Source organism: Heloderma suspectum, chromosome 5, assembly GCF_057233095.1.
Source record: "Heloderma suspectum isolate Gila_16-S chromosome 5, 16-S_ref, whole genome shotgun sequence".
NCBI classification, from domain to species: domain Eukaryota; kingdom Metazoa; phylum Chordata; class Lepidosauria; order Squamata; family Helodermatidae; genus Heloderma; species Heloderma suspectum.
The window spans coordinates 195,254,123-195,281,684 of NC_139462.1; the positions used below are offsets into that span (position 1 = coordinate 195,254,123).

Consider the following 27,562-nt stretch of genomic DNA (forward strand, 5'->3'; position numbering starts at 1 on the left):
ATTTGAAACACAGCTAGAGGGAAAACCAGTAAACCTCCCACCTCCACACACACAGCAGTCCCAATGGAAATTGCCCTCCCAGCTTGGGACAGCTGCTAGCTATGCAATTAATGCAACATGTAGGCTGTCCAAGAATGGTGATATCTGGTGGTGGTAAGTTAAAAAAAAACAAACCCCAAAACTTAAACACATGCTAATGTAACTATTCTATACATAAAGCTAGAGGATAAATGTCGAAAGCTGGGAATAGATTTATACATTTTCCCATCACTGGATAGTAGTGAATAACTTTACCAGAAATCAAAGAAGAACACGCACAAAGCATTTCCATGAATACACCAGGGGTGGGGGATGTTGTCAGTCATTCTTTATTATGGAATCCTCTTGTGCCCGTTAGGTGGCATTTTAGAGGGTCACTTAATCTTCTAGATGGGAGCCATCAGAACAAGGGAACTAAACTCCATGTGCACGAAGCATTTCTGGATCACGGCCTTCAGTTAGAAATTGAAAAACACAGAAACAATGCTGCTGGGCTCACTACTTCTACTGCCCAATCCTCACTACAATAACCAAGGTAAGCAGCCTATAGTCCAAATATTGGGATGGGGCAGAGGAGAGAAACAGCAATGACCTTACAGATTTTCTGCACCAAACATATTGCTTGCTGCTTCTGTCCTTCGCAGGGATGGAATTTGGAGGTGGGTGACTTACCTAGACATTGTAAAAGGTAGGCCCAGCCCACCTAATTATTATCATCTTGAGGTCTCAGTAGCCCTATTCAGGAATTCCTGATCTGGCAATGTGGAAGAGAGCACTAGCCCCATGCCCTTCCATTGCCATATTCGTCACCCTCCACATGTGGAGGGAGACTTTCTAAAGAGGAGAGCTTCCTGTATCCATGCAGGCTCTCCATGCAGTCAAGAATACTGGAAAATCAGGAGGCTCTCCTCTTCAGAAAGTTGCACTCCACATGTACTGGGCGATGAATTGCAATGACGGAGAGGGCAGGGCTAGCACATTCTCTCTCTTCACCTGTTTATTCTAAGCTGATCAGGAACACCTGAATAGTGCTAGCTTGTGACCCTTACATTAGGTCACCTCTGTTTTGCTTTGAGTGTATGTGCAGAATGTAAGCCATCCTTTATATCAAGTAACTTTATGATGCCTGGGGTAAAAACTAATGACATATTCTAAAGGGCTCTTCTAGGCAGAAAGCCTATCTAAGTGAGACTGAATGTACCCTGATATTGTTTTTGTATAAACAAACTATTTCTGAGAGGGATCAAGTAATATCATTCAACCTTAGACAGCCTTCTTCCAGGCAGAAAATGATTGTATTCAATTAATAAAGACTAAGGAATATGAAATGATAGGACTAAGAAGTGGAAAAAAGGCAGGAAGACAAATAGCATTTTGTGGAATTATCTTGTACTACTATGAAAGTGTAATTGAAAAAATCATGTACTGATTTCCATGCTAATTTGAAATATCCTTTGCATTTTCTGTGCATTTCCTTGCATGCCAAATAAAATTATTATTTGCATTTTCCAATAACCTGTACTCCTTAATTCAAAGGCTAAATTATTGTAGATTTCTGCTACAGGGAAAGATAAAATGCAGTTTTCATATGCAACAATTTGGTATGACAACTGCCAGCACGCTCATTATAAGCAAGGATGGCATTTCATTCATCAATATTCTTTGAAAATATACCACATGGAGAAAAATATGTTTGTCTGCATCATGATTTCACAAATTATTGTTGTGGTGTGAGTATATTTGCTTGATCATAATGCCCTGTTTGACTACAGTTCAGCATTGTCAACCCAACTCTCCTCTAGCAAAACTTCTATCCTCAGACAAGACTATCATGTTCTTATTATTTTATTCCTTTTGGAACTTTTTTCTGATGGAAATGCAGCACAAATGTTTTGAAATAAACCAGAACCTCCTCCAATTTGTACTTGTGGTATATGGTTCCTAAGAAATTCCAAGAAAACTGACTAATCAAACAGATTAATAAACTACTTGAGAAAGATACCCCAAACTAAATGTCTTCTAGTGTTAATGCTAGTTTACTTTTCATGCTATATGGATAGGATTCATGTGCAATATGGATAGGATTCATAATTGTTAATGATGATGCTATTCAAAAGGTTAAATAGTACATGCAATATAAAAAGATAATTTCAATCATTTTGGATCATGTTTATCTTCAAGGCAAAAAGGCTCATCATTAAAGCAGAAATATCACAGAGTTTTAAAAATATACATAATATCAGCATACCACTTTGTATACAATGGCATTGCTATTTAAAGCACCAAAACATTTGGAACAGATGAGGAATTTATTAGAGATAAATATGGCATGTCTGGACTTACAGAGCTAGGACTGGAATGCCTTCTGATTTTAGGAGATTCCTTCCCAGTAGATGAAGTCTTGAAGTTAATGCATGCATTGTTCTCTGAATGGACCCTCTTCACTTGATTATTTGGCTTCTCAAATGGATCAAAAGTGCTCTGTGTCCTCTGAACTCTGACTTTTTTGTCTTCTGGAATTGTGTCTAAGGGTTTGATCACAGAATCCATTCCTTGGCAGTTCCGTGTAGACATCTTTGTGACACATATCTAAGAGGAGGAAGGAAAATGGCCTGTTATATAGCTTGATAAAGTACCATTGCTTAGGGCCAGACTAAGCATTATGGGGTGGAAACACCATTTCCAGCCCCTATTGTTCCACATTAAATGTAGGATCTAGGAATGCTTTTGGAGGAGAAAATCAGCAGGCAGGATATGTTTAACAATCCCCAAACCTTCCATTCTCCCTTGTAAAAGGCATCCAAGTCATTTTTAATTAAGTGAGCCCATTTGTAGGGAAAACAGGTATATGCTGGGGAGAACCATGTAAGCACAGGAGGAATTAAGCACTCCCCATCTCATCTTCAAATCCTTCCTGTACTCTCCTTCAACCTTAATTCCTTGTTATATCAAAAGTGAGATTGGAACCACAGGTTTGGCAAAGTAACACCTCAGTTGACCCCACAATGTTCTATAATTCAAAAATAATAAGCATTCAAGCAACATATATTTTGAAACTTTTATACCACACTTCCAGAAAGTATTTAGGAGTACATTTGTTACATTTCAAAAGACATACATTATGTTACTCTAAAGCATTTAAAGAAAAGAAAGAGCAGTACAATATAAATAAAAGCAAAATCATTACAGTTAAAAAAACACACCAGGCTTTAGAGGTCTTGACAGAAGCCTTACGTAAACTTTAGCAGCCCAGTGTTTGTAACAATGCCACATCACTAAGCCTCAACATCCATCCACCGATATCTGCCATAAAGTATTGGTTTCCATTTGTTTAAAATTAGATGAGGCCTAATTAAATAAATGATGCCAACTTACGGATACACTATTGTAGCATGCATCATATGATTGTGTTGTAAAGCAATGTATACACAGTATTACTACTATGCTACTCAGAAAATCAAATGGATAAACCCATATTTGAGCCTTGCAACACTGGAGCCCAGTGTTCAATAGTTCAATAAAGCATGTGGATTCACAGGTCTCACTTTAATTCTGCTACCTGTTTATATGAATCTAACCTGGATTAGGTCATTAGAAATAACTATGCAGTTCATCCACCACATTATTTTCAGTGGGAAGCAAGTATCTGCAAAATCGTGGCCCAACACCACAGATATTACTGAAGATACTCAAAGCCACAAAGATTCTGTCCCCACCTTAAGATGATTCACTTCAATGAGATGCCTTCATGTATAAGCCTAGTGATAAACACTTTCCAAAAGCAAATAATCCTTTACAGTGCCCATCCTGATTTTGTCACTTCAAATATAATTTAGTTCAAATGTTTTCTGACAGCAGACTTCATTCATATGTAATAGGCTTGATACAGAGTGGTAGTTCTAAACCTCTCAAGTCCCCAAAGAATACCATACAGCATTGGTGAAGGCTCCTTGGTTAGCAGTGATCTGGAAGGAAAACTGATGCTGCCTCCCTGTATGACTGAGCACACATGCAAGAATGAGAATGCAGGCATTAGGGATGCAACACTTTTTTAATGAGCATTTGGATAATTATCTCCAAGTTGAGTGGATCTCCAAAAGCGAATGCATTCAAACCAATGGCTATTACTTTTCAGTAGTTTGTGTGATATCTGTATTTTATGTAGAGTTCTGAGCAGTTAGCTTCTTACTACAGGATGAATGCACTGAGTGCTTGAATGGAATACTACCCCACCCAAGCCATCACCTGTGATCCTCATCTCTGCAGAAAATCTGGGAAATACAGATTATAGATACACAACACAGACCTAAAATGTCCCTCCAAAACAGCAAGAAAACCTCTCACCAAAAAGGTTTGTTTTGCAATGCAATAGAAAGAAAGGACTGTCTGATGCACTATATTTGTATAACAGTGGATGTTTAAATCTAAGTTAGTTTAAAAGTCCTAGAATTTAAAAAAAAAATCCAATTTTAAAATATAGTCCTGTTAAAAAGCAAAAGTGTCAATAATATCAGAGGGCATATCTTTGGCCTAAGCCTCTAGTTTAAAAACTGAATTCAAGTAAAAAAAAATGAGTTCGATCCAGATTAAGTTAGTAGCACTGGGGTTCTATTTAAATCAGTGGCACTTAAATCCATCGCAACTAACTTTTTATGCAACTAATTTAAGGGCAACTAACTTAATCTGGATCCAACCCAACATATGCGCATACAGCAGGTCCTTATATGACCTTACAAACAGGCTAACTAGAAGCCTGGCAGTGCAATTCTAGGCACACTTACTAGGGAGTAAGCCCAACTGAGCATAATGAGGCTGACTTCTGGGTAACCTTACTTAGGACTACACCATTAAGCATTAAAGCTGAATGCCACAACTTCATGCTGTATGTCAGATTCTGCATCAGTTATGAGATTTAGGACTCAATCCTATGCATGTTTAGACAGAAAAAAGTCCTACAGTTCCCAGCATCCCCCAGCCAGCCACGCTAGTTGGGGAATGCTGGAGTTGTAGGACTTCTTTCTGTCTAAACATGCATAGGATTGAGACCTTAATGTCTAGACAAGCAGAATCACAGATTAATTTGACTAATTACATTTTATCTCAGTAAATTACAATACCGCACAGGTAAAATTTCTTCTTCCACCATAACCTGCAATGATGAACGCACGTGTGCCAAATATTAGCATACAGGTAAGATTAAATATTATGGGTTGGATTCAGATTTCACCATACTTAGAGCAGACCCAAGGAAATACATCCCAATGCTAAGTTTACATTACATTGTTTTCAGTGTTTAAATATGACTAAATCTGAAAGCAATCCGATACGTGTAGAAGCATTTCTTAGCTTCAAATATGCTGTTCTTCCCTTTGTTGATATGCAAGATAAAAGGAGAAGGTAAAGTGTTTACATTGCAAATGCACCTTAACTGTTTAATATTTAAAAAATAGGCAAGACAATACACAGAATGTTGCCATGATTAGCCATAATTTGAATCTTGATTACAATTTACTCTGGAGAGTTTATTTTCCCTCACAACAAGAATAACTTTGTAAAGTATCTACTGCCATTGATTTTTATCTGGCTCAGCAACAGCAATAGTTTGAGATGAGATATGCTAGGCAAGAATCCCTTTCCTTCCCAATGTGACAAACAGCCATGACCCAATATTGTCTTCAACTAATTTTTTTGTAAAATCATTTTTTTAATTAAAATGAAATGTAAACAAAGTAACATTATTATTCCCAAAGCTTCCTCTATAAAAAAGATCTGAATGTATCCAGATTAAGAACATTTTTTCCAACGAATATATGACAAACCCTAGCCAACAGCGCTGAGTAAGAGAGTACACTTCAATACATAAAAGCATGTGCAAGAATTTGCTGTATGGATATAAAATTCCTTGCCCCCAGATGCTTTGCAAAGAGGGACCCAACCCAGGAATTGCCTATGTAACAAGAGGTTTCATGCCTGATGCTGCACTCATGGAGACCACATACTATTGCAATTCTTTTAGGATGAGTGCTAGTGCCAAAGAAACAATTTCATGGGGCAACTTTTTGGTAAATCTACAAACACTACCGCACTCGCATAATTATGGGTAGGAGCACTGGCAGTGAAATGTCTAAAACTGTTTACCACTGGACTAGCAAAAATCTACTTACGGTCACAAGACTTACGTGTATAGAATCAAAAGACCATTGACTCTTGGGATGCAGTTTTCTGAACTCTGGAACAAAATGTTTGAGGAATGACAAACTCTATTTTTACACTTTTCATGTGACATTATCATACCCACTTTCAAAGGGCAAAGTGTTCTCTTCTCTTTGCAAAACCTTTGAGTGAGCTGTTCAAAAGTGGAGTCAGTGAAGTGCATACAGCATTTTAGTTAACAGCCAGAAAAAGACAATTCAGGAGTAAGTTCTGTTTTTTGAAGACCAAAAGGAAAAAATGGAATATGCACAGACTGGGCTTTCTTGAATACATTTTAAAACCCACAATTTAGTATTTTGTTTTGGAATATTTTTCCTGTACCTGAAAAAGCTTTGATATTAATTGAGATAAAATTGGCATAAGGCTGTAACATACATTACAGAATAATCCTGCTTTGAAAGCAATATTTTAATATTCCTTAGAGTCTTATTTATTTATTAACAATATTTATAAACTGCTTCTCATTAGAAATAAATCCCAAAGCGGTTTACAAAAGAATAAAAACAAAGAAACAAAAAGGACCCCCCCACACACACACACACACACACTAATATCATGAGGCTGGTACAGACAGCTCATGGCTGGAGGAAAGCTAAAGCAAACATATGTTTTTAATAAATGCCTAAAGCATACCAGCATTGAGGCCTAATGTAATTCAGTGGGGAGATAATTCTACAGGGTGGGCACCATTGCAGAGAAGGCCATGTTGTCCTGAAGCAGAAATCTGTAGGCCACAGTATGGATAACAGGGTCTGCCCTGAAGATCGTAATGGCCTGGGAGGTTGGTATAGGGGGAGACATTCCTTCAGGTATCCTGCTCCTGAATTGTATAGAGCTTTATATATTAACCCACACCTTAAACCTAGCATGGTAGCAGACTGGCAGCCAATGCAGATCCTTTAGTACAGGTGTAATACGGTAAAGCACCCCACTCAATAATCTCACCATTGCATTTCTGACTCTGAAGATTAGTTTATTCCTTTGCAGCCTTTCCTTGTACACAGCACAGAGGTGTATACTGCTTGAACTAAGAGCTTCTTTACTATCTGAATAGTAAACTGCAGATCTCTTGCCTGGTCCTCTTCTCTCCATCATCACCAATGCATACATTATGTGGTTGTTTTAATGCAGGTGTATTGAAACTCTTTCAGCCTAACAGCAGAACTCCATTTTGGGGAAGCTCTCAGGGGCAACATTTCATTGGTGGGTGAGACTAAAGGCAAAAGCAGGTGCACCCCTATTTTAATGTTTTACTGACCAGGTTTGGGTGACATGCCGTGGGCACCAGATTGCATATGCAATCCCCACTCAGGGGCTGTTGTGTCGTGTGAACCTGTTGAGTATGGGTTATGCAAAAGTTGTTCAATAACCCACGGTGGGCTGTCATGTCATGTGAACACTCCCACTGTGCTTAATTTTCTTGAGTTTTTAAATTGTTTTACAGTTCTATTGTTTTAAATTGTTGTGTACTGCCTTGATGGATTTGTGGCAACTAAGGAGGTATATAAATGTTAATAAATATAACAAGCATACAAGTATATATAATCCTGACAGTGCATATGTGACTTGCATGTGCCTGTACTTAATGGGGTTCCTTATCCTCATTTTCTACTGCTTGAATGGTTTTCTATAGTAGGGATTTTACCAATGCATAAATACTGAACCTAGAACAGGAGGCCAACACTGAAGATGGATAAACAATAGTCAAATGTAACATTACTGTCATATAAGTTAGTGCTGCAGTTTAAATCTAGGTCCGAAACTTAATGCAGATTCAATTTGCCGATCTGAAACAAAGTGAATCCTAGCCCAGATAAAATTGCAATGATATTACAAGAGTGGTTTATTTTTATAAGCTAGTTGTATTTTTCTAAGTTACTTTTCTAAGCTAATATAAGTGACACATCTCCAAAGCTTTCTAAGCTAATGTAAGCAACATGTCTTAACAGCCAATAAGAATGTCCAGACTGGTTCATATAAACAGAGAGGTAGTGCAACTGTAGGGAAGATGTATTTAAGTGTGCAGACAATCTATCACTAGGGCTCAGGGCAAGTAGCAATATTATATTCTTTAGATAGGTTGGTTTTATATATTTGTTTTATGCCAAAATTTTACTACAATTGTTTGCTGTTTTACTGTATTTTCTATACCGGGTTTCAACTTTTTAGTAGCTCTGAGCTGAGTGTGTTTGTTGTAGAGTGCGTTGGCTGTACAGTGCAAGCCTATGCATGTCTACTCAGAAGTCAGTCCTATGGAGTTCAGTGGGATTTACTCCCAGGTACATGTGTATAGGATTGCAGCCTAAATTATATTAGACATGGGACATGGAGGAAAGGGTAGGGGAATATTAAGCCCAAAGTTTAATACATAAAGATATAATATTCAGATATAAAAGAAACCAGACTTCTTCCTATCTAGTGGCAAAGGGCAGTTGTGCCTTACCACATCACCTTTCTCTTGTAAATACCCTGTAAGACATTTTGGAAAATTAATAGATTACTTTAACAACATTCACATAGCACTTCCGATTATTTGAAGTGTTTCACATGCATTATCCAGTTGTACTATTAACAAACAACCTTGTAAGTTAAGTCTGTCTTATTATCCCACATATTACATATTGGGGATAGGGGAAGGCACTGACAGAGACAGTGGCTTGCCTAAGGTCACCTAATAAATATATGGCAGAGGTAAGCTTCAGCTAGAGATTTTCATTGGTAACTCAGTCTTAGCAAAAGAATGTAGCTGGTACAGCAAACGGATGAATATGTACATTAAATGGCTCACGCATATTAAGTGGTCTAACTAACCCACAAATTAGTTATTCTGGAGATGTACAGTTATTGCAGTACAACTACTCAGCTGTGTGACTTGTCTGCTAAGCTGTAGAACTTGGCAGTCTACGCAAAACTTCAAAACGTTTTAAGAAATTATATTCTACGTGGAAACCACTTCTATGTGGAAGTCACATCCACTTACAAGTACAAACAAATGAAAAACAATCTGACTTAACACATGCTATGACAGTATGTATTCCATTCAAAGATTAATACATTAAGAGCATGGTCATTTTTCTCATCTTATTCAAAACTATCAATGCCAAGTAACAGCATACACCAGCTTCAAGACTTATTTTATCTTCCTGCCACAAACTTTGTTCAGATAAAGATGCAGTCTTGAAGTAAATTTATTTAATAAATTTAATTATTTAATGATTAAAGCAAAAACCAGACCCATTTAAAAACGGGGCAGGGGAGAACCCAGCTTGGCTGGGTAATTTTTTGTAATAGAAGACAATCCAAGATCTAAAATTTGTAGCGTATGAATCATTAAACAGAACGAGACATCCTTAATCAAGATAATGAATTTTAGGATTTTGTGGGTAATATGCTCAAAACACAATACGTTTTTTGCCCTCATCCTTGGGAGCAGGCAGGCAGACTACAAACCGAAAAGAACAGAGAAAAAAACAGGAATTTCAAAGCCAAGACAGAGTTTCTCTGGAGTTCTGACAGTTGTTTGTGTTTAAAGGTAGAGCTACCCCAATGTTCTTAGGGTTTAGACAGTTTGAACTCAAGCTTCCACTGCTGCAGGTGTAACATTAATTAATAACATGTACTTCAATGTGGCTGCCAGGAGTAGGAAGACTTCACATTTTTATAGTATTTGCAGAATTGTGACCTAGTTTCAAAACAACCACCCCAGTGACCACTTTCATCTTTGTGTTGTAGACAGATCCAATTGAAGTCTACTATGCTACCCTCTTTTTCTTATTTTATGTGCTTAAGAATTGGTCTGTTTCCTTGAGGCAATGGAAACAATGGGATGATTGCTTAAACAGGTTGGCTTTTAACTCATCTTTATGCAATCTTCCTGCTTTCAAAGTTCTGCTGAAAAGAACACAAAAGAAAGATGAGAAAGCAACAGAGTTAAAAGCTGCTGTTTAAAGGCTGTTACAAAAGAAGGCATAATCTCACTGCAGGAAAAACTATCATCAACATAGAATTATAGAACAGTAGGGCTGGAAGGGGCCTACAAGGCCATCAAGGGAGTCCAACCCCCTGCTCAATGCAGGAATCCAAGTCAGAGCATCCCTGACAGATGGCTGTCCAGCCTCATCTTGAATGCCTCCAGTGTGGGAGAGCCACTACCTCCCTAGGGAATTGGTTCCATTGTCGTATTGCTCAGGAAGTTTTTCCTGATGTCCGGTCAGAATCTGGCTTCCTGCAACTTGAGCCCATTATTCCGTGTCCTGCACTCTGCAGGATAGGGGGATCGTAACAGTGATAGGGGGAGATATGCCCAATTAAATGCAAAATTCCAGAGGTTAGCCAGAAGAGATAAGGAATTATTTTTAGACAAGCAATGCGCCGAAGTGGAAGAAGATAATAGAATAGGAAGGACAAGAGAACTCTTCCAGAAAATTAGAAACATCGGAGGTAAATTCCAGGCAAAAATGGGTATGATCAAAAACAAAGATGGCAAGGACCTAACAGAAGCAGAAGAGATCAAGAAAAGGTGTCAAGAATATACGAAAGGTCTGTATAGGAAGGATAATAATATCGGGGAGAGTTTTGACGGTGTGGTCAGTGAGCTAGAGCCAGACATCCTGAAGAGTGAGGTTGAATGGGCCTTAAGAAGCATTGCTAATAACAAGGCAGCAGGAGATGACGGTATGTATCCCAGCTGAACTGTTTAAAATCTTGCAAGATGATGCTGACAAGGTGATGCATGCCATATGCCAGCAAATTTGGAAAGCACAAGAATGGCCAACAGATTGGAAAAAATCAACTTATATCCCCATACCAAAAAGGGGAAGCACTGAAGAATGTTCAAACTATCGAACAGTGGCACTTAGTTCACATGCCAGTAAGGTAATGCTCAAGATCTTGCAAGGTAGACTCCAGCAATTCATGGAACGAAAATTGCAAGATGTACAAGCTGGGTTTAGAAAAGGCAGAGGAACTAGAGACCAAATTGCCAATATCTGCTGGATAATGGAGAAAGCCAGGGAGTTTCAGAAAAACATCTATTTCTGTTTTATTGACTATTCTAAAGCCTTTGACTGTGTGGATCATCACAAATTGTGGCAAGTTCTTGGTGGTATGGGGATACCAAGTCATCTTGTCTGCCTCCTGAGGAATCTGTATAACGACCAAGTAGCAACAGTAAGAACAGACCACGGAACAACGGACTGGTTTAAGATGGGGAAAGGAGTACGGCAGGGTTGTATACTCTCACCCTACCTATTCAACCTGTATGCAGAACACATCAGGCGACGTGCTGGGCTTGATGAAGCCAAGGCTGGTGTTAAAATCGCTGGAAGAAACATTAACAATCTCAGATATGTAGATGATACCACTTTGATGGCTGAAAGCGAGGAGGAGCTGAGGAACCTCATGACGAAGGTGAAAGAAGAAAGTGCAAAAGCTGGGTTGCAGTTAAACCTCCAAAAAACCAAGATTATGGCAACCAGCTTGATTGATAACTGGCAAATAGAGGGAGAAAACATGGAGGCAGTGACAGGCTTTGTCTTTCTAGGCGCAAAGATTACTGCAGATGCTGACTGCAGCCAGGAAATCAGAAGACATTTACTTCTTGGGAGAAGAGCAATGACAAATCTTGATAAAATAGTGAAGAGCAGAGACATCACACTGAAAACAAAGGTCCGCATAGTGAAAGCAATAGTATTCCCCATAGTAACCTATGGCTGCGAGAGCTGGACCATAAGGAAGGCTGAGCGAAGGAAGCACTTTTGAACTGTGGTGCTGGAGGAAAATTTTGAGAGTGCCTTGGACTGCAAGAAGATCAAACCACTCCATACTCCAGGAAATAAAGCCAGACTGCTCACTTGAGGGAATGATCTTAAAGGCAAAACTGAAGTACTTTGGCCACATCATGAGAAGACAGGATACCCTGGAGAAGATGCTGATGCTAGGGATAGTGGAAGGCAAAAGGAAGAGGGGCCGACCAAGGGCAAGATGGATGGATGATATTCTGGAGGTGACGGACTCGACCTTGGGGGAGCTGGGGGTGGCGACGGCCGACAGAAAGCTCTGGCGTGGGCTGGTCCATGAAGTCACGTAGAGTTGGAAGTGACTGACCGAATAAACAACAACAACAACAACAAGCATCCCTCGCTAACCTCAGCTCGTTCTCAGCTTTAGCCTTCCTGACGCCATCCCTGCAATTCTGTGCTACCTGCCTGTACTCTTCCTTTGTTGCTTGGCCTTCTTTCTACTTCCTGTCTTTTTTTTTCAGGTCATCTCTGAGCTTTTTGTGAAGCCACATTGGCTACTTCTGTTGTCTTCCACGTTTTCTTCTTGTTGGAATTGTTTGTAATTATGCCTTGAGAATTTCCTTTTTTAAAAGCTCCCACCCATCTTGGACTCCTTTTCTTGTTAGACTACACTCGGCTTTTGCTTCCCTTAGAATCAAGAACTCAAGTACAACATGGTCGCTTTCCCCCAGAGTTCCTGTAACTGCTACTTTACCCACTAAGTCATCTCCGTTGGTTAGGATCAAGTCAAGGAAAGCCAATCCTCTAGTTCCTTCCTCTACTTTCTGTAGGAGGAAGTTATCCGCCACACAAGTCAGGAATTTCCTGGAGGGGCCATGTTTTGCAGAATTTGTCTCCCAACAAATATCAGGGAAATTGAAGTCCCCACTACCACATCATGCTTCCTTGAAACATTGGCTATTTGCTTTTCAAAAGTTTCATCCTCATCTTCTCCTTGATTGGGTGGCCGGTAGTAGACTCCGACCACCAGGTTCCTTTTATTCTTTGGTCCATTTATTTTGATCCAGATGCTCTCGATGGGGCTACCAAGCTCATCCTCCTGTATTTCTGTGCAGAGATATGTATTTTTCTATGATGACATGGGTGGGAAGAGTGAAATGAGCATCTGGGTAGTGAACCAAAGCTTATCCTAGTAATAAACTTTGCTGTTTCACAGTTCATGGACAAGGCTAACCACAAAATCCATACTCCTGACAAACTTTATAATGAGCACTGCACAATCAAATTCTACTCTTTGGTACATCAAGAGCCAGTAAGTTGTAAGAAGTATATCAGAAACATGGGAAGTAATAAGACCCCAGGCCCCCAACCCACAGGAACCCATGTGGCAAGCCACCAATGCAAGGGCTTCAGCTGCCAGCACAACTACACATGTAGCATGTTTACAAACTGGTTTTGGTGTATATGGTATCTAGTTTCACCTTAAGCTATACCGTCAATACAAATGTTCCAGTAACATGCATTGGGAACAAAACTGAATTGTACCGACGCCTTATTAGTCGCTTTTTTTGGTATATTTTGACAAGTGCAAGTCACATTTTGTTTGTGAAATGGAGTTCTCATAACTGATGTGGCTCTTAGTATTTGTGCTGTGCTCTCAAAATGCTCCATGTTACACTATGCTGTATACATTTTGGCTGTCCAAATGCACTTCGTTTAGCGTCACTTAAACTGGTAGTGTGAAGCATGTTCAATCGTCTAGCAATTACAAATGAAATAAAAATATTGTCGTTTACATCCTCTGTACTGCACAATCTAGACATGATCTCAAAATCACTCTGTGCATATTTTGATGTTTCTCACACAAAATGTTTGTGTGAGAAAGTGTAAATACTTGTATTTTGCAAAAATTAAAAATGCGCTGTAAAAATTATCTACGTGGATCTGTAATTTAACTTTAACACATGTCCATGGATTTCTAAACTAAAACAATTTTGATAACTGACAACCATACACATAACTAAAACTGCTTATCTGATTGTTGTTTCATAAAGTCATTAGCCCAATTCAGGAGTTCACTTGACACTATATTATTATTTTATTGTGAAATTTCAACAAAAGAAAAAGAAAAAAAATTATATAATACAGCTAGATAGATATGCATACACGAACACATATAAAATGCATATGTATGAAAATATAACTTTCTAGCATATTAAGCTTCAACAAAAGTGGACCAGATGTTGACGTAAGTACCCATTTGAAGGGGGTGTCTATACACCACCCGTTCAAACACTGAAAGCGTTGTAAGGTCCTCAATCCATTGAATTACAGGAGATGAGTGCTTATCTTTTCAATGCTGTAATATAAACTTTTTAGCTGTCAAAAGGGTGCTGAGAATCCTTTTATGCTGACCATTAGTTAATTTCCAAGAAGCAGGTAGATAATTTAGAAGACCATGTACATCAGTGAAAATTAAAGACTTTTCCATACACATTTTTCTGTATAATAACCTTCTCCCACTATTAACAAATGCATGGAAAGGGAGAGTGGGGACATGCCCGCTGGCTCTTCCTCCATGTGTTGGAGGAGTGAAGAGACATCTATAAAAGTGACTCTGCTGTATGCATAGAGATTTTCCCTAGGATTGGACACCTTGACTGAGCAAGCTTCCCAATCACAGGGGGAGCCTACAAACATAATAGGATCCCCACTTAAAATGCCCCCCATCAATGTGTGGATGGTGGGGCATGGGGCCATCAGGCATCTAATCTAACTCGCCCTTCACATGATTGTTAATAGTATGAAGTGAACACCTAAATAGAGCTCAAGTCAGGGTTTGTTTGTTAACTCTGATTTGGGGGATTCTCTCATCATCAGACACACAAAGAAACCAAAACATGGAAGAGCTTAAGGGAGCTAACTGGCAAGCATATCAAAATGTACTAGAACTAGAACTTTGCTGTCTAGACATCTGCTTGGCCACATACCTTCAAACACGAAATGTTGTCCAACACACAGCTTACACATCAACTTGAAAGTATTTCATACATATTTGTAGCCCTCATGGATACTAAGGGTCTATTCAAACAACACTTTGACCCAGAGATAATTCCCAGGAAAAACATCACCAGTGGACATGGGACTCATATGCTCCCTTTCCTCCTCCCCCCTCATTGTGAACCAACAGTGAGAAAGTGCATTTAAAATGGGATCACCTGACTCAGGAGATTAGAACGAACTAGAAAGGGATAGAAACTGAGTGGCAATCTCCTAAAATCACAATCCAGTGCCTGTTCAGACGAAAAAAATCCTACAACTCCCAGCATTCCCCAGCCAGCCATGGTGGCTAGGGAACGCTGCCACTTTTAGGACTTGTTTTTCTGTCTAAACATGCATAGGATTGCACCCAAAATTATTTATTCACCACCATCTTGGAAACTGTACAAATTCTTGTTATAGTTGGTGGAAGATCATTCTTAGTTGAGGTTTGAAAAAAATAGTCCAGAATGGTCAACTGACATTTATTTCATCAATGTCAGATGTGTTCCTGATAGCTCAGAATCTCTCCCGCTTTTGGAACATAATGCTCATCAGAAGTTGGAGAAGACACTCCAGTTAAGGGAGGACAACAGATAAAACAGACTGGAGTCAGGTTGATGCTTGAATTTAGAGAGTGCACTCTTGGCTGAAGCATCCTTTTTGTACAGCTCTTTAGGAATAGTTGTGCTATGTAAGGAATGCCTGTTTGTTCCCAATGTGCTGTGCTTGTATATTTGTAAACAGAACACATATTATGAAAAAGAATAATTATGCATTTAGTTTCAAGCAAGGTATCAAAGCTCAGAATCAGGCACTTAGTCCAGTTGTACCTTGAAGGTTAACTGAAATTACTGCACCGAAAAGACAGGGACTTAATTCCTTGTATAGTACTGTTGGTATTTTAACTTTAATAGTAACTTCTTGCCTTAAATGTGCTTCTCTCTTTAGTCTCTCATTCTTTGCTATCTGGAAGCACACAAAAGAGAGCCAGAACAATATAGAACATCTTGCACTTCTTGCTAATGGAGAAAAAAATAGTTCAACCAGCCTAGGACACTTCCTAACCTCTGCAGAAATAATTCCTTTCCTTCCTCATCTCCAACATCTATTAGTGGGTGTCCCTCACAGGCCAACTGTTATGTGCACCTTCATTTTTGATTGGTTCCAACCACTTCAGCAATAAATAGGCTGCAGTGATGAATTCAGGGAATTACTTTATAGGCTATTGGTCTACTGAGCCTATTCTAATTCCTGGAATTTGCACTCTTAGCAATGATGGATACAAAAAGGAAGGAAGTCATTACATTAAGGTAAGTTTTGGGGTCATGCCGGAAAACAAGCACAAATTCAGGGAAACCAAGCATCTAATTTTTATTCCATACTGCAAAGTTTATGCATTCCTGTAGAAAAGTTAAATAAAATACAGGAGAAAGAACATTTACCAGCTCCTTGGTAGCTTTTTTTGCTCACATGGAAAACAAAAACTTCTTTTTTTAATCTCACCTTTCTGCTAGAGTGCACTATCACTCTAACAGGGGAAACCAAACAAACAGGAAGAAGCAGTTCGAGAGCAGTAGCCGTTTCAGTCTACTTTTTAAGTCTACTGCAGCAAAAACAGCAAAGAGGTGTGTGTGCGCGTGTGTGTGTCTTCTGGGAAAGCAGAATCCTTCGCTTTCTTTTCTTTTTTTTAAGAATACCATCCTAGAATGCTGGAGCACTTGTGCAGAAAGGGGGAGGGATGGTTCAGTGTGAGACAATGCACCATGAGGAAAGTGTGAGGGTGCAGGCAAAGATTCCATTATCAACATTCCAAAATTCTCTTTTATTACAAGAAGGCAAAAACAGAACAGACGTGTGAAACAGAGCAGAAGTGAGGGAAGCTTACTAGTGCACATGCAATAACAGGCCACATTTAAAAGGTAGTTGTCTGGGAAGTTATGCTAAAAGGTGAGTAACTTGTGCCTTTTATCCTCCATCCTAACACATTCCCTAGCTTCTTGTCCTTGCTTTGTGGAGGTGGGAAAGCAGCAAGGTGCCGGCAGCTGCTGCTCTGGACCCAGAGCTCCCAGGAAGCGGCAGCAACAGCAATGAGTTCAAGATCAATTTGGTTAGGCTTCTGAAACCAGCTGCTCTAGGGCAGCACCATCTTAGAAAGCAAGAAGGTAGCACTGATCAACAGAAGCCTGATAATTTTAAGGGACGGCTAGTAGTGTGAGGTAAATACTCTAACTCTATCTAGTACAGTTATATTGTGTCCAGAATCCAGTTAAGCCGCTGCACCCATGATTTAGCAGCAGATCCATACCAGGCACATTGGATCTTAAAACAGTGTGGAGGATTAATAATCCCTTTCACACAAGACCTCTAATAGCCAAATAAATAAAAAGTCTCACTGTAACAATAAATGGAGATGCTGAGCCACTTTGCATAGTGCATGCTTTGCATTCATTCATTCACTGTACTTTTAAACCATGCAATAACCAAAGTTCTCTGAGTGATATAAATACATTAAAAATATATAGTACAAACATTAAAAAAGAAATAAAAACAGCGCAGAATAAAAGCAAGATAAAAACCAGCAGCAAAAAATAAAACAATGAGAACATCATAAAACCAATTAAAACCAGCAGCAGAATAGAACTAAAGAGTTCTTAACATGCCTAGAAGAATAAAAAGATCTTCACCTGGCACCAGAAATACAGTAACATAGGCACCAGGTGAGCCTTTCTAAGAAGAGCATCCCACAAACAGGGTGCCACCACTGAAAAGTCCCTTTCTGGTAGCCACCCACATTGCCTCATTTGGTGGGGGCACCTGGAGAAGTTGCATGTAGAAATTTGCAGGTTATTCTCTGTCAGATCTATTTAAAGATCGCAGTAGCCAGACTGAGAAAGACCATTGCCCAAAAGCTTTGAAAGTGGCTGCTAGTCAGGATAGACGTTACTTTTCTAGATGGGTCAGTGGTCTAACTCTATATAAGGCAGTTTACATATCTAAATCACAAGCAGATGCTTAAAATGAGATTTGCTGCCACTGTAACTTCACACATGATGCAGAATTGTGAGCAACGATACTTAGCACTAGGGTGACTGAAGCAGAGCCTAAATTTGCTTCAGAGGTCAAGCATTTTCAGCTGCAACCTGTGCAAGTTCACAGCTCAACCCACACAGTCTGTTTTCGAAGATAGCAAGGCTCACTCATCATTCAGTAATGTTGAGCAAGAATCTGGGGTTTGCATGGATGGTTACTGTAAGAAAAGCAGGTATCTCTATACAACTGCTCAAAAGCTATAGGGTTTTTATACTCTAGGACACAACTGTATACTACCTAGATTATTATTAATCTATGGTAGCAGCTGAATAACAAATATTAGTGAGAACATATGTGTTGAATTCCTGATGCTCAAAGTTTATTTTTATTTATAACATTTATGTACCTCTCCACATCTGAACAGATTCTTGACACTTTAGCCTAAACATGAGCTTCTAGCTGAAACACAGAACTTTCACCTACTATTCTGATGCTGCACACTATCATTTTTTTTTTAATTTATAGAGCACTTTCATTATTTATTTATTTATTATTTATTATTAAATTTATTAATCGCCCATCTGACTGGTCACCCAGCCACTCTGGGCGATGTACAACCCCCATAAAACAATTTAAAACAATAAAATTTTACCATAATTTTTTTTTTTTTAAATACCCTAACCCACCCCAAATGCCTGCCTGAACAACCACGTTTTTAATGCACGACGGAAGCTCATTAAAGAGGGGGCATGACGGAGTTCCCTAGGGAGGGAGTTCCACAGAGTGGGGGCCACCACAGAGAAGGCCCTCTCCCTCGTCCCCACCAGTCTAGCTGTCCTGGCTGATGGGACAGAGAGAAGGCCATCTGAGGCTGATCTTGTTAAGCGGCCTGTCTGGTGTTGCTGGAGGTGCTCCTTAAGATAGGCTGGGCCGGAACCATATAGGGTTTTAAAGGTCAAAACCAACACCTTGAATTTGGCCCGGAAAACAAGTGGTAACCAGTGCAACTCCTTCAGCACTGGAGTGATGTGATCTCGCCGGCGGCTGCCTTTAATCAGGCGAGCCGCCGCGTTCTGTACCAGCTGCAGTTTCCGAACCGTCTTCAAGGGTAACCCCACGTAGAGCGCATTGTTGTTGTTCAGTCGTTCAGTCGTGTCCGACTCTTCGTGACCCCATGGACCATAGCACGCCAGGCCTTCCTGTCCTGCGCTCTCTCCCGGAGCGTGCTCAAGTTCATATTCATTGCATCCGTGATGCTATCTAGCCATCTCATCCTCTGCCGTCCCCTTCTCCTTTTGCCTTCAGTCTTTCCCAGCATCAGGGTCTTTTCCAGGGAGTTTTCTCTTCGCATTAGGTGGCCAAAATATTGGAGCTTCAGCTTCATTATCTGTCCTTCCAATGAGCACTCAGGGTTGATTTCCTTTAGGATGGACTGATTTGACCTCCTTGCAGTCCAGGGCACTCGTAAGAGTCTTCTCCAGCACCACAGTTCGAAAGCATCAATTCTTCGGCGCTCAGCCTTCCTTATAGTCCAGCTCTCACAGCCATACATTACTACTGGGAAAACCATCGCTTTGATTAGATGGACCTTTGTCGGCAAGGTGATGTCTCTGCTTCTTACTATGCTGTCTAGGTTGGCCATAGCTTTCCTCCCAAGGAGCAAGCGTCTTTTAATTTCATGGCTACAGTCACCGTCTGCGGTGATCTTGGAGCCCAAGAAAGTAAAATCTGTCACTGCTTCCATTTCTTCCCCTTCTATATGCCAGGAAGTGATGGGGCCAGATGACATGATCTTAGTTTTTTTAATGTTGAGTTTCAAACCAGCTTTTGCACTCTCCTCTTTCACCCTCAACAAGAGGCTCTTGAGATCCTCTTCACTTTCTGCCATTAGGGTGGTATCGTCTGCATATCGGAGGTTGTTGATAATTCTCCCAGCAATCTTAATTCCGATCTCTGATTCATCCAACCCGGCATTTCTCATGATGTACTCTGCATATAAGTTAAATAAGCAGGGTGACAATATGCAGCCTTGTCGTACTCCTTTCCCAATTTTGAACCAATCGGTTGTTCCATGTCTGGTTCTTACTGTTGCTTCTTGACCCTCGTACAGGTTTCTCAGGAGACAGGTAAGGTGGTCTGGTACTCCCATCACTTTAAGAATTTGCCACAGTTTGTTGTGATCCACACAATCAAAGGCTTTAGCGTAGTCAATGAAGCAGAAATAGACGTTTTTCTGGAATTCTCTTGCTTTCTCCATGATGCAGCGAATGTTGGCGATTTGATCTCTAGTTCCTCTGCCTCTTCGAAACCCAGCTTGTACTTCCGGTAGTTCTCGGTTCGCATACTGCTGAAGCCTAGCTTGTAGGATTTTGAGCATCACCTTGCTGGCATGTGAAATGAGCGCAATTGTGCGGTAGTTTGAACACTCTTTGGCATTGCCCTTCTTTGGAATTGGAATGTAAACTGACCTTTTCCAGTCTTGTGGCCACTGTTGAGTGTTCCAGATTTGTTGGCATATTGAATGCAGCACTTTAACAGCATCATCTTTTACGATTTTAAATAGCTCGGCTGGAATACTGTCATCTCCGCTAGCTTTGTTGTTACTAATGCTTCCTAAGGCCCACTTGACTTCACTCTCTAGGATGTCCGGCTCAAGTTCAGTGACCGCACTATCATGGCTATCAGGGACATTCAGATCTTTCCTGTATAGTTCTTCTGTGTATTCTTGCCACCTCTTCTTAATCTCATCTGCTTCTGTTAGGTCCCTGCCTTCTTTGTCCTTTATCATGCCCGTCTTTGCACAAAACGTTCCCTTGAGATCTCCAATTTTCTTGAAGAGATCTCTAGTCTTTCCCATTCTGTTGTTTTCCTCGATTTCTTTGCATTGTTCATTTAAGAAGGCCTTCTTGTCTCTCCTTGCTATTCTCTGGAACTCTGCATTCAGTTGGGTATATCTTCCCCTTTCTCCCTTGCTTTTCATTTCCCTTCTTTCGTGAGCTACTTGTAAAGCCTCATCAGACAGCCACTTTGCTTTCTTGCATTTCTTTTTCTTTGGGATGGATTGAGTTGCTGCCTCCTGAACAATGTTACGGACCTCCGTCCATAGTTCCTCAGGCACTCTGTCTATCAGGTCTAATCCCTGAAATCTATTCCTCACCTCCACTGTATATTCATCAGGGATATGATTTAGGTCATACCTGAACGGTTTAGTGGTTTTCCCTACGTTCTTCAATTTAAGCCGAAATTTTGCAACAAGCAGCTCATGATCTGAGCCACAGTCAGCTCCAGGTCTTGTTTTTACTGACTGTATGGAGCTTCTCCATCTTTGGCTGCAAAGGACATAATCAATCTGATTTCGATATTGACCATCTGGTGATGTCCATGTGTAGAGTCGCCTCTTGTGCTGTTGGAAAAGAGTGTTTGCTATGATCAGCATGTTCTCTTGGCAAAACTCTATTAGCTTTTGTCCTGCTTCATTTTGTACACCAAGGCCATGCCTGCCTGTTATCCCGGTGATTTCTTGACTTCCTACTTTAGCATTCCAATCCCCTATGATGAAGAGGACATCTTTTTTTGGTGTTAGTTCTAGAAGGTGTTGTAGGTCTTCATAGAACCGATCAACCTCAGCTTCTTCGGCCTCAGTGGTTGGGGCATAGACTTGAATTACTGTGATGTTGAATGGTTTGCCTTGGATTCGTACTGAGATCATTCTATCGTTTTTAAGATTGTACCCCAGTACTGCTTTTCCCACCCTTTTGTTGACTATGAGTGCTACTCCATTTCTTCTAAGGGATTCTTGCCCACAATAGTAGATATGATAGTCACCTGAATTAAATTCGCCCATGCCTGTCCATTTTAGTTCGCTGATTCCCAAGATGTCGATGTTCAATCTTGCCATCTCATGTTTGACCACCTCCAGCTTACCTTGATTCATTGATCTGACATTCCAGGTTCCTAAACAATATTGTTCTTTACAGCATCGGATTTTCTTTTCACCACCAGACACATCCACAGCTGAGTGCCCTTTCGGGTTTGGCCCAGCCGCTTCACTCTTTCTGGCGCTACTTGGAAATACCCTCTGCTCTTCCCCAGTAGCATATTGGACACCTTCCGACCTGAGGGGCTCATCTTCCGGCGTCATATCTTTTAGCCTTGTGATACGTTCCATGGGGTTTTCTTGGCAAGAATACTGGAGTGGGTTGCCATTTCCTTCTCCAGTGGACCACATTTTGTCAGAACTCTCTGCCATGACCTGTCCGTCTTGGGTGGCCCTGCACGGCATAGCTTATGGCTTCATTGAGTTATGCAAGCCCCTTCGCCACAACAAGGCAGTGATCCATGATTACATTAAACTGATTACAGTTTAATTGCATTACAGTACTCTAAACGAGAGGAGACCAGGGCATGTACTACCGATGGGAGCAGATGGTCGGGAAGGAAGGGGCGCAGCCGCCGTATCAGATGGAGTTGATACAGCGCTGTCCGGCTCACAGCTGACACCTGAGCCTCCATGGACAGCTGGGAGTCCAAAATGACCCCCAGGCTGCGGACCTGGTCTCTCAAGGGTAGCCGTACCCCATTCAACACCAGGTCAACATCCCCCAGCCTCCTCTTGTCTCCCACCAAAAGTACCTCGGTCTTGTCAGGGTTGAGCTTCAGCTTATTCCTCCCCATCCAGCCACTCACCGTCTCCAGACATTTGGACAGGGATTCTACGGCCAACCTTGGTGAAGATTTGAATGAGAGGTAGAGCTGCGTGTCATCCGCATATTGATGACACTGCACCCCAAACCTCCTGATGATAGCCCCCAGTGGCTTCACATAGATGTTAAATAGCATCGGGGAGAGGATGGAACCCTGTGGCACCCCACAAGTAAGTGGCCATGGGTCCGAAACCTCCTCTCCCAGTGCTACCCTCTGGTACCTGCCGGAGAGGAAGGACCGGAACCACCGCAATACAGTGTCTCCAATGCCCATCCCCTCCAGGCGGTCCAGGAGGATACCGTGGTCAACAGTATCAAAAGCCGCTGAGAGGTCGAGGAGAACAAGGAAGGAGCATTCACCCCTATCCAGAGCCCTCTTCATATCATCCACCAAGGCGACCAAGGCCGTTTCTGTCCCATGCCCAGGCCTGAAGCCCGACTGAAATGGGTCTAGATAATCAGTTTCTTCCAAGTGTGCCTTCAACTGCACCGCCACCACCCGCTCAATCACCTTGCCCAAAAATGGCAGATTTGAGACTGGGCGAAAGTTGTTCAGAACTTGAGGATCCAAGGAGGGCTTCTTTAAGAGTGGTCTTATAACTGCCTCCTTGAGGGCTGTTGGCATCACTCCCTCCTCAAGGGAGGCGTTCACCACCGCCCTGATCCCTTCACCCAGTCTCTCTCTGCAGCTCATAATGAGCCAAGATGGGCAAGGATCAAGTAAGCAGGTGGTCGGCCTTACAGATGAAAGCACCTTGTCCACTTCATCAGGAGGAAGAAGCTGGAACCGATCCCACAAAACCGGTTTGCCACAGGCCGCCTCTTGCTCACTAACTGTATCCACAGTGTGCAGAGTAACACGCCTAATCCGATCAATTTTATCTGCAAAGTGCCTTGCCAAAGCCTCACAGGAGGCCTTAGAATGCTCCAGTGGTTCCAGAGCCACAGGACCGACCAGGCTCTGGACCACTTGGAACAGCCTCCTGGGGCAGCACTCTGCAGACGCGATGGAGGCAGCATAATATTCCTTTTTTGCTGCCTTCACCGCCACGTGATAGGCTGAAGATATAGCTCTAGCCCGTGTCTGATCGTCTTTGGAGCGAGACTTCCGCCACCGGCGCTCTAGCCATCTCACCTCCTGTTTCAGAGCTCGTAACCGCGGATTGAACCATGGTGCAGTCCGAGCCCTGTTCAGGGGGAGAGGGCATTTCGGAGCCACCCGATCTAATGCCCCGATGATTGCGGCATTCCAGCCACCCACCAGGGTCTCGACCGAGTGGCCGTTGGCATGCCCCAGAGAATCCCCAAGCGCGTTCAGGAATCCATTTGGATCCATAAGACGCCTGGGGCGGACCATTTTAATGGGTCCTCCACCCCTGCGGAGGGGTTGTGGAACCGAGAAGTCCAACATCACCAGATAGTGATCTGACCATGACAAGGGGGTGGTGGATATACCCCCAACTTCCAGATCACTCCCCACTTCTCCAGAAACAAACACAAGGTCTAGTGCATGACCGGCTACATGGGTGGGCCCAGTTAGAATATGGTGCAGCTCCCAGGAGGCCATGGTCTCCATGAAGTCCCGAGGTGCTCCTGTGAGGATGGCCTCCGAATGTACGTTGAAGTCCCCCAACACCAGTAAGTTAGGGGACTGTACACGCACATCAGAGACCACCTCAAGCACCTCGGCCAGGGAGTCAGTCGTGCAGCGGGGTGGACGGTACACGAGCAGAATCCCCAGACTGCCCTTCGGGCCCAACCTCCAGTACATGCACTCAGCAACCTTGGTCTCCCGGAGAGGGGGTCTGGTGAAGACCAAGGACTCTCGGTAGATAACAGCCACTCCCCCTCCCCGATCCCCAGCCCTCGGCTGCTGTGCATACGAAAATCCAGCTGGACACATGGCTGCAAGGGTTGGAGCAGCAGCCTCGGCCAGCCAGGTCTCCGTAATACATGCCAGGTCTGCACCCTCATCCAGGATCATGTCATGGATGAGGGAGGTTTTCTGGGTAACAGACCTGGCATTGCAGAGCAGCAAACGAAGGCCAGAAGATGGGGTCACGCCTCCCCCAGCCATCCTTTGGCTCTGGACAGGCCCGGAGCAGGGGACAGATACTACACATCTCTCCCTTGTTCCCCTTACCTGGCATGGCCTGCCCCTAGCGCTCCGCCAGCGCCTGCCGCCCAGCCTCGGTATGTTCTGGCCCCCAACACTCCCCCCACTGCCTCCATCAGGTGGACACATGCCCCCTCGCTCCCGCCTATCAGGCAGGCTACCCACCCCTAAAAACACAACAAAATCCCCCCCAACAAAATAAAACAAACAAACAAAACAATTAAAATCCCCTTAAAAATGCCAGGCAGGAGTCCACAGGGAAGGCCTAGTGGCGGTGGTGGCGGCGGCGGCGGCAGCAGGCCCAGCAGCAGCTAGCACGCCTCTTCCCTGGTGGTGGTGGTGGTGGCTTCTCCTGCAGGCCCTGGCTCTCCCAGGCCACCTCAGCCAGCCAGCTTATGTAGCCCCTCCAGGGAGGGGCAGGTGGAGCAGCACAGCTGGCTCGGTACCTGGGGGCCTGGTCCTGCAGGGACTGGCGGTCTGCCAGGCAGAAGTCCACAAGGAAGGCCTGGTGGTGGTGGCAGCGGCGGCAGCAGCAGGCCCAGCGGCAGCAGCAGCAGCAGGCCCAGCGGCGGCAGCAGCAGCAGGCCCAGCGGCGGCAGCAGCAGCAGGCCCAGCGGCGGCAAGCACGCCTCTTCCCCGGTGGTGGTGGTGGTGGTGGCTTCTCCTGCAGGCCCTGGCTCTCATTATAAATGAGTACTGTTTGAAGCATTATTATCTATCCCTACTAAAATGAGTCAGCATTCTGTTCAGATTCTAAAAGAAGCATCTTGCAAAGAGAGACTATAAAAAGAGTTTCTAATGGGCAACAGGATGATAGAAGAGATCCATGGAAATACTTTGAGAATCAGGCTTGCGAATTTTGGGGTTAAGGGACAACTAGCAACTGGAAAGCTTCTTCAACTTTCTAGGAAAGAATCCAATAATATGGCCACCTGTATATAAATATCTGGGCACAAGCAACTTTAAAAAAAATTATTGGCCAGTCATATAAGACAAAAAAGCCTCCATTAACCCTAGCCAGGTTCTGTCAAAGAAATTGCAGTGGCTCAGACTCCTTACCTTATACTGACTGAGTTCAGGCAATCAGTGGAGGGAAAAGAAGCCACTGTGGCTTCTTTTCCACATGCCACTTGCACACATGCCATTTCCCCAATTACCCTCGTGGATTGCAGCAGCATCTGAACCCAGCAAGGTGCACGGCTTCCAAACCACCCCATAACCCCTACAACAAGCCATGGCTTCTTTTCTCCGAAGACTGTCCAAACCAGACCACTCTGTGGCATTCACATCAGGGTAAAATCTAATATGAAGTCTGCATTAACAGTGGAGTGAAAACTCAATGATTGGCTGGGGAAGTAGCTGGTTCTGAAATTATATACCTATTGAAAAGCGATAGAAATATTGTTTAAAAGGAACCATGGTGTGCTAAATGAGATCTGGATGATCTGGATTACAGAGACAGTCTAATTAAGGAAACTATTCAAGAATTTGTAAGCAAAACATCCAACAAAATAATCACACATAATTTCAAGCAGCGAGACAGAATATGCACTCTAAAATGTGATCTGAAAATGAATATTTGCTCACCAAGTCCAACAAGAATCCCATACCCTTTTAATTGGAAAAGTTATTACCATTCTGGATATTATTATTTTTGGAGCTCAGTTGACCTAGAAAGAGGTTGAAAAAACCTATTTACACATCACAATTGGTTAATAAGGGACAAAATCTGTTGTAAGCAACACAACATGTAGGAATTGCACTGCCAGCTGGCACTCAGCAAAAGATTCTCTTTAAAAGCGGTAATCTGCTACCTGTGAGAGCCGGAATCCATTGACATGCCATGAGTCACTGTTGCTATACTTCAGTCAAACACAGGCAATGAATAGCATGAGTATTTGTACTGCAGAACAATCAAAAAGCCTTTGCTGCACACTATCAATTTTCTGGTCTACAGGAGGGCTAAAAAGCATTGCTTTTTCATGATAGGGAACACATGAGGAACTAACTGCAGAACCTGCTTTCAAGCACAATTCTAGGCAGACATTTGACTACATGAATGGACAATCCTGCTTCAAGACGCTGGTAGAAATAATTGCTTGCGGAACCTACACAGCAAAAATAACCCTTGATGGTGCTGTATTTCCCAAAACTATTATTTAGGATATATTTGTCAGTGTCTCAATGAGGGCAAAAATAGATACTGCTTTTCTAGCAGAATTTGTGTCCCATAGACTACAAGTTCATCACGTCTTCACAGCTTCCAGGTACTTGTCAAAAACCCAGCTCTCATTAACTACACATCTAGCCTTCACAGAATGTGTGAAGACTCAAGCTTCCCATGAAACAAATTGGCCTGTTTTCCAAAAGGAAAATCACAGAATGGAACACATCCTTGCTTTATCTTACTCTCTTTTCAGGTAATGATCAAACAAGCAAGAACTGGAGGAACCTGAAGAACTGCAGCTTGCCCCAGAGTCACTAGATAGAAGCATTTTTAGAAGATGAGATAAACCTAAATTATGTCCACTGTTTCTTTTGACACCTGGAAGAATTACCGGGGGGGGGGGGGGATTAAAATGTCATTTCTATCCTAACCTGCCTCCAAGAGTTCAGAATGGCATTTTTGTCTCGATACCATCACAACCACTATGAAGTAGGTAAACACTGATGAGGGA

At 42.2% G+C, this 27,562-nt stretch overlaps 1 protein-coding gene across 3 annotated transcripts in view; it reads right to left on the reverse strand.

Moving 5' to 3' along the window:
• CDK14 (cyclin dependent kinase 14) overlaps window positions 1-27,562 on the reverse strand; it is a 389,160-nt gene that overhangs the window by 270,022 nt on the left and 91,576 nt on the right. For all 3 annotated transcript variants that reach the window (XM_084858927.1, XM_084858928.1, XM_084858929.1), the window contains exon 3: window positions 2,383-2,628. In XM_084858927.1, the coding sequence (XP_084715053.1) occupies window positions 2,383-2,628 (246 nt within the window). The remainder of the gene's footprint in view (window positions 1-2,382; window positions 2,629-27,562) is intronic.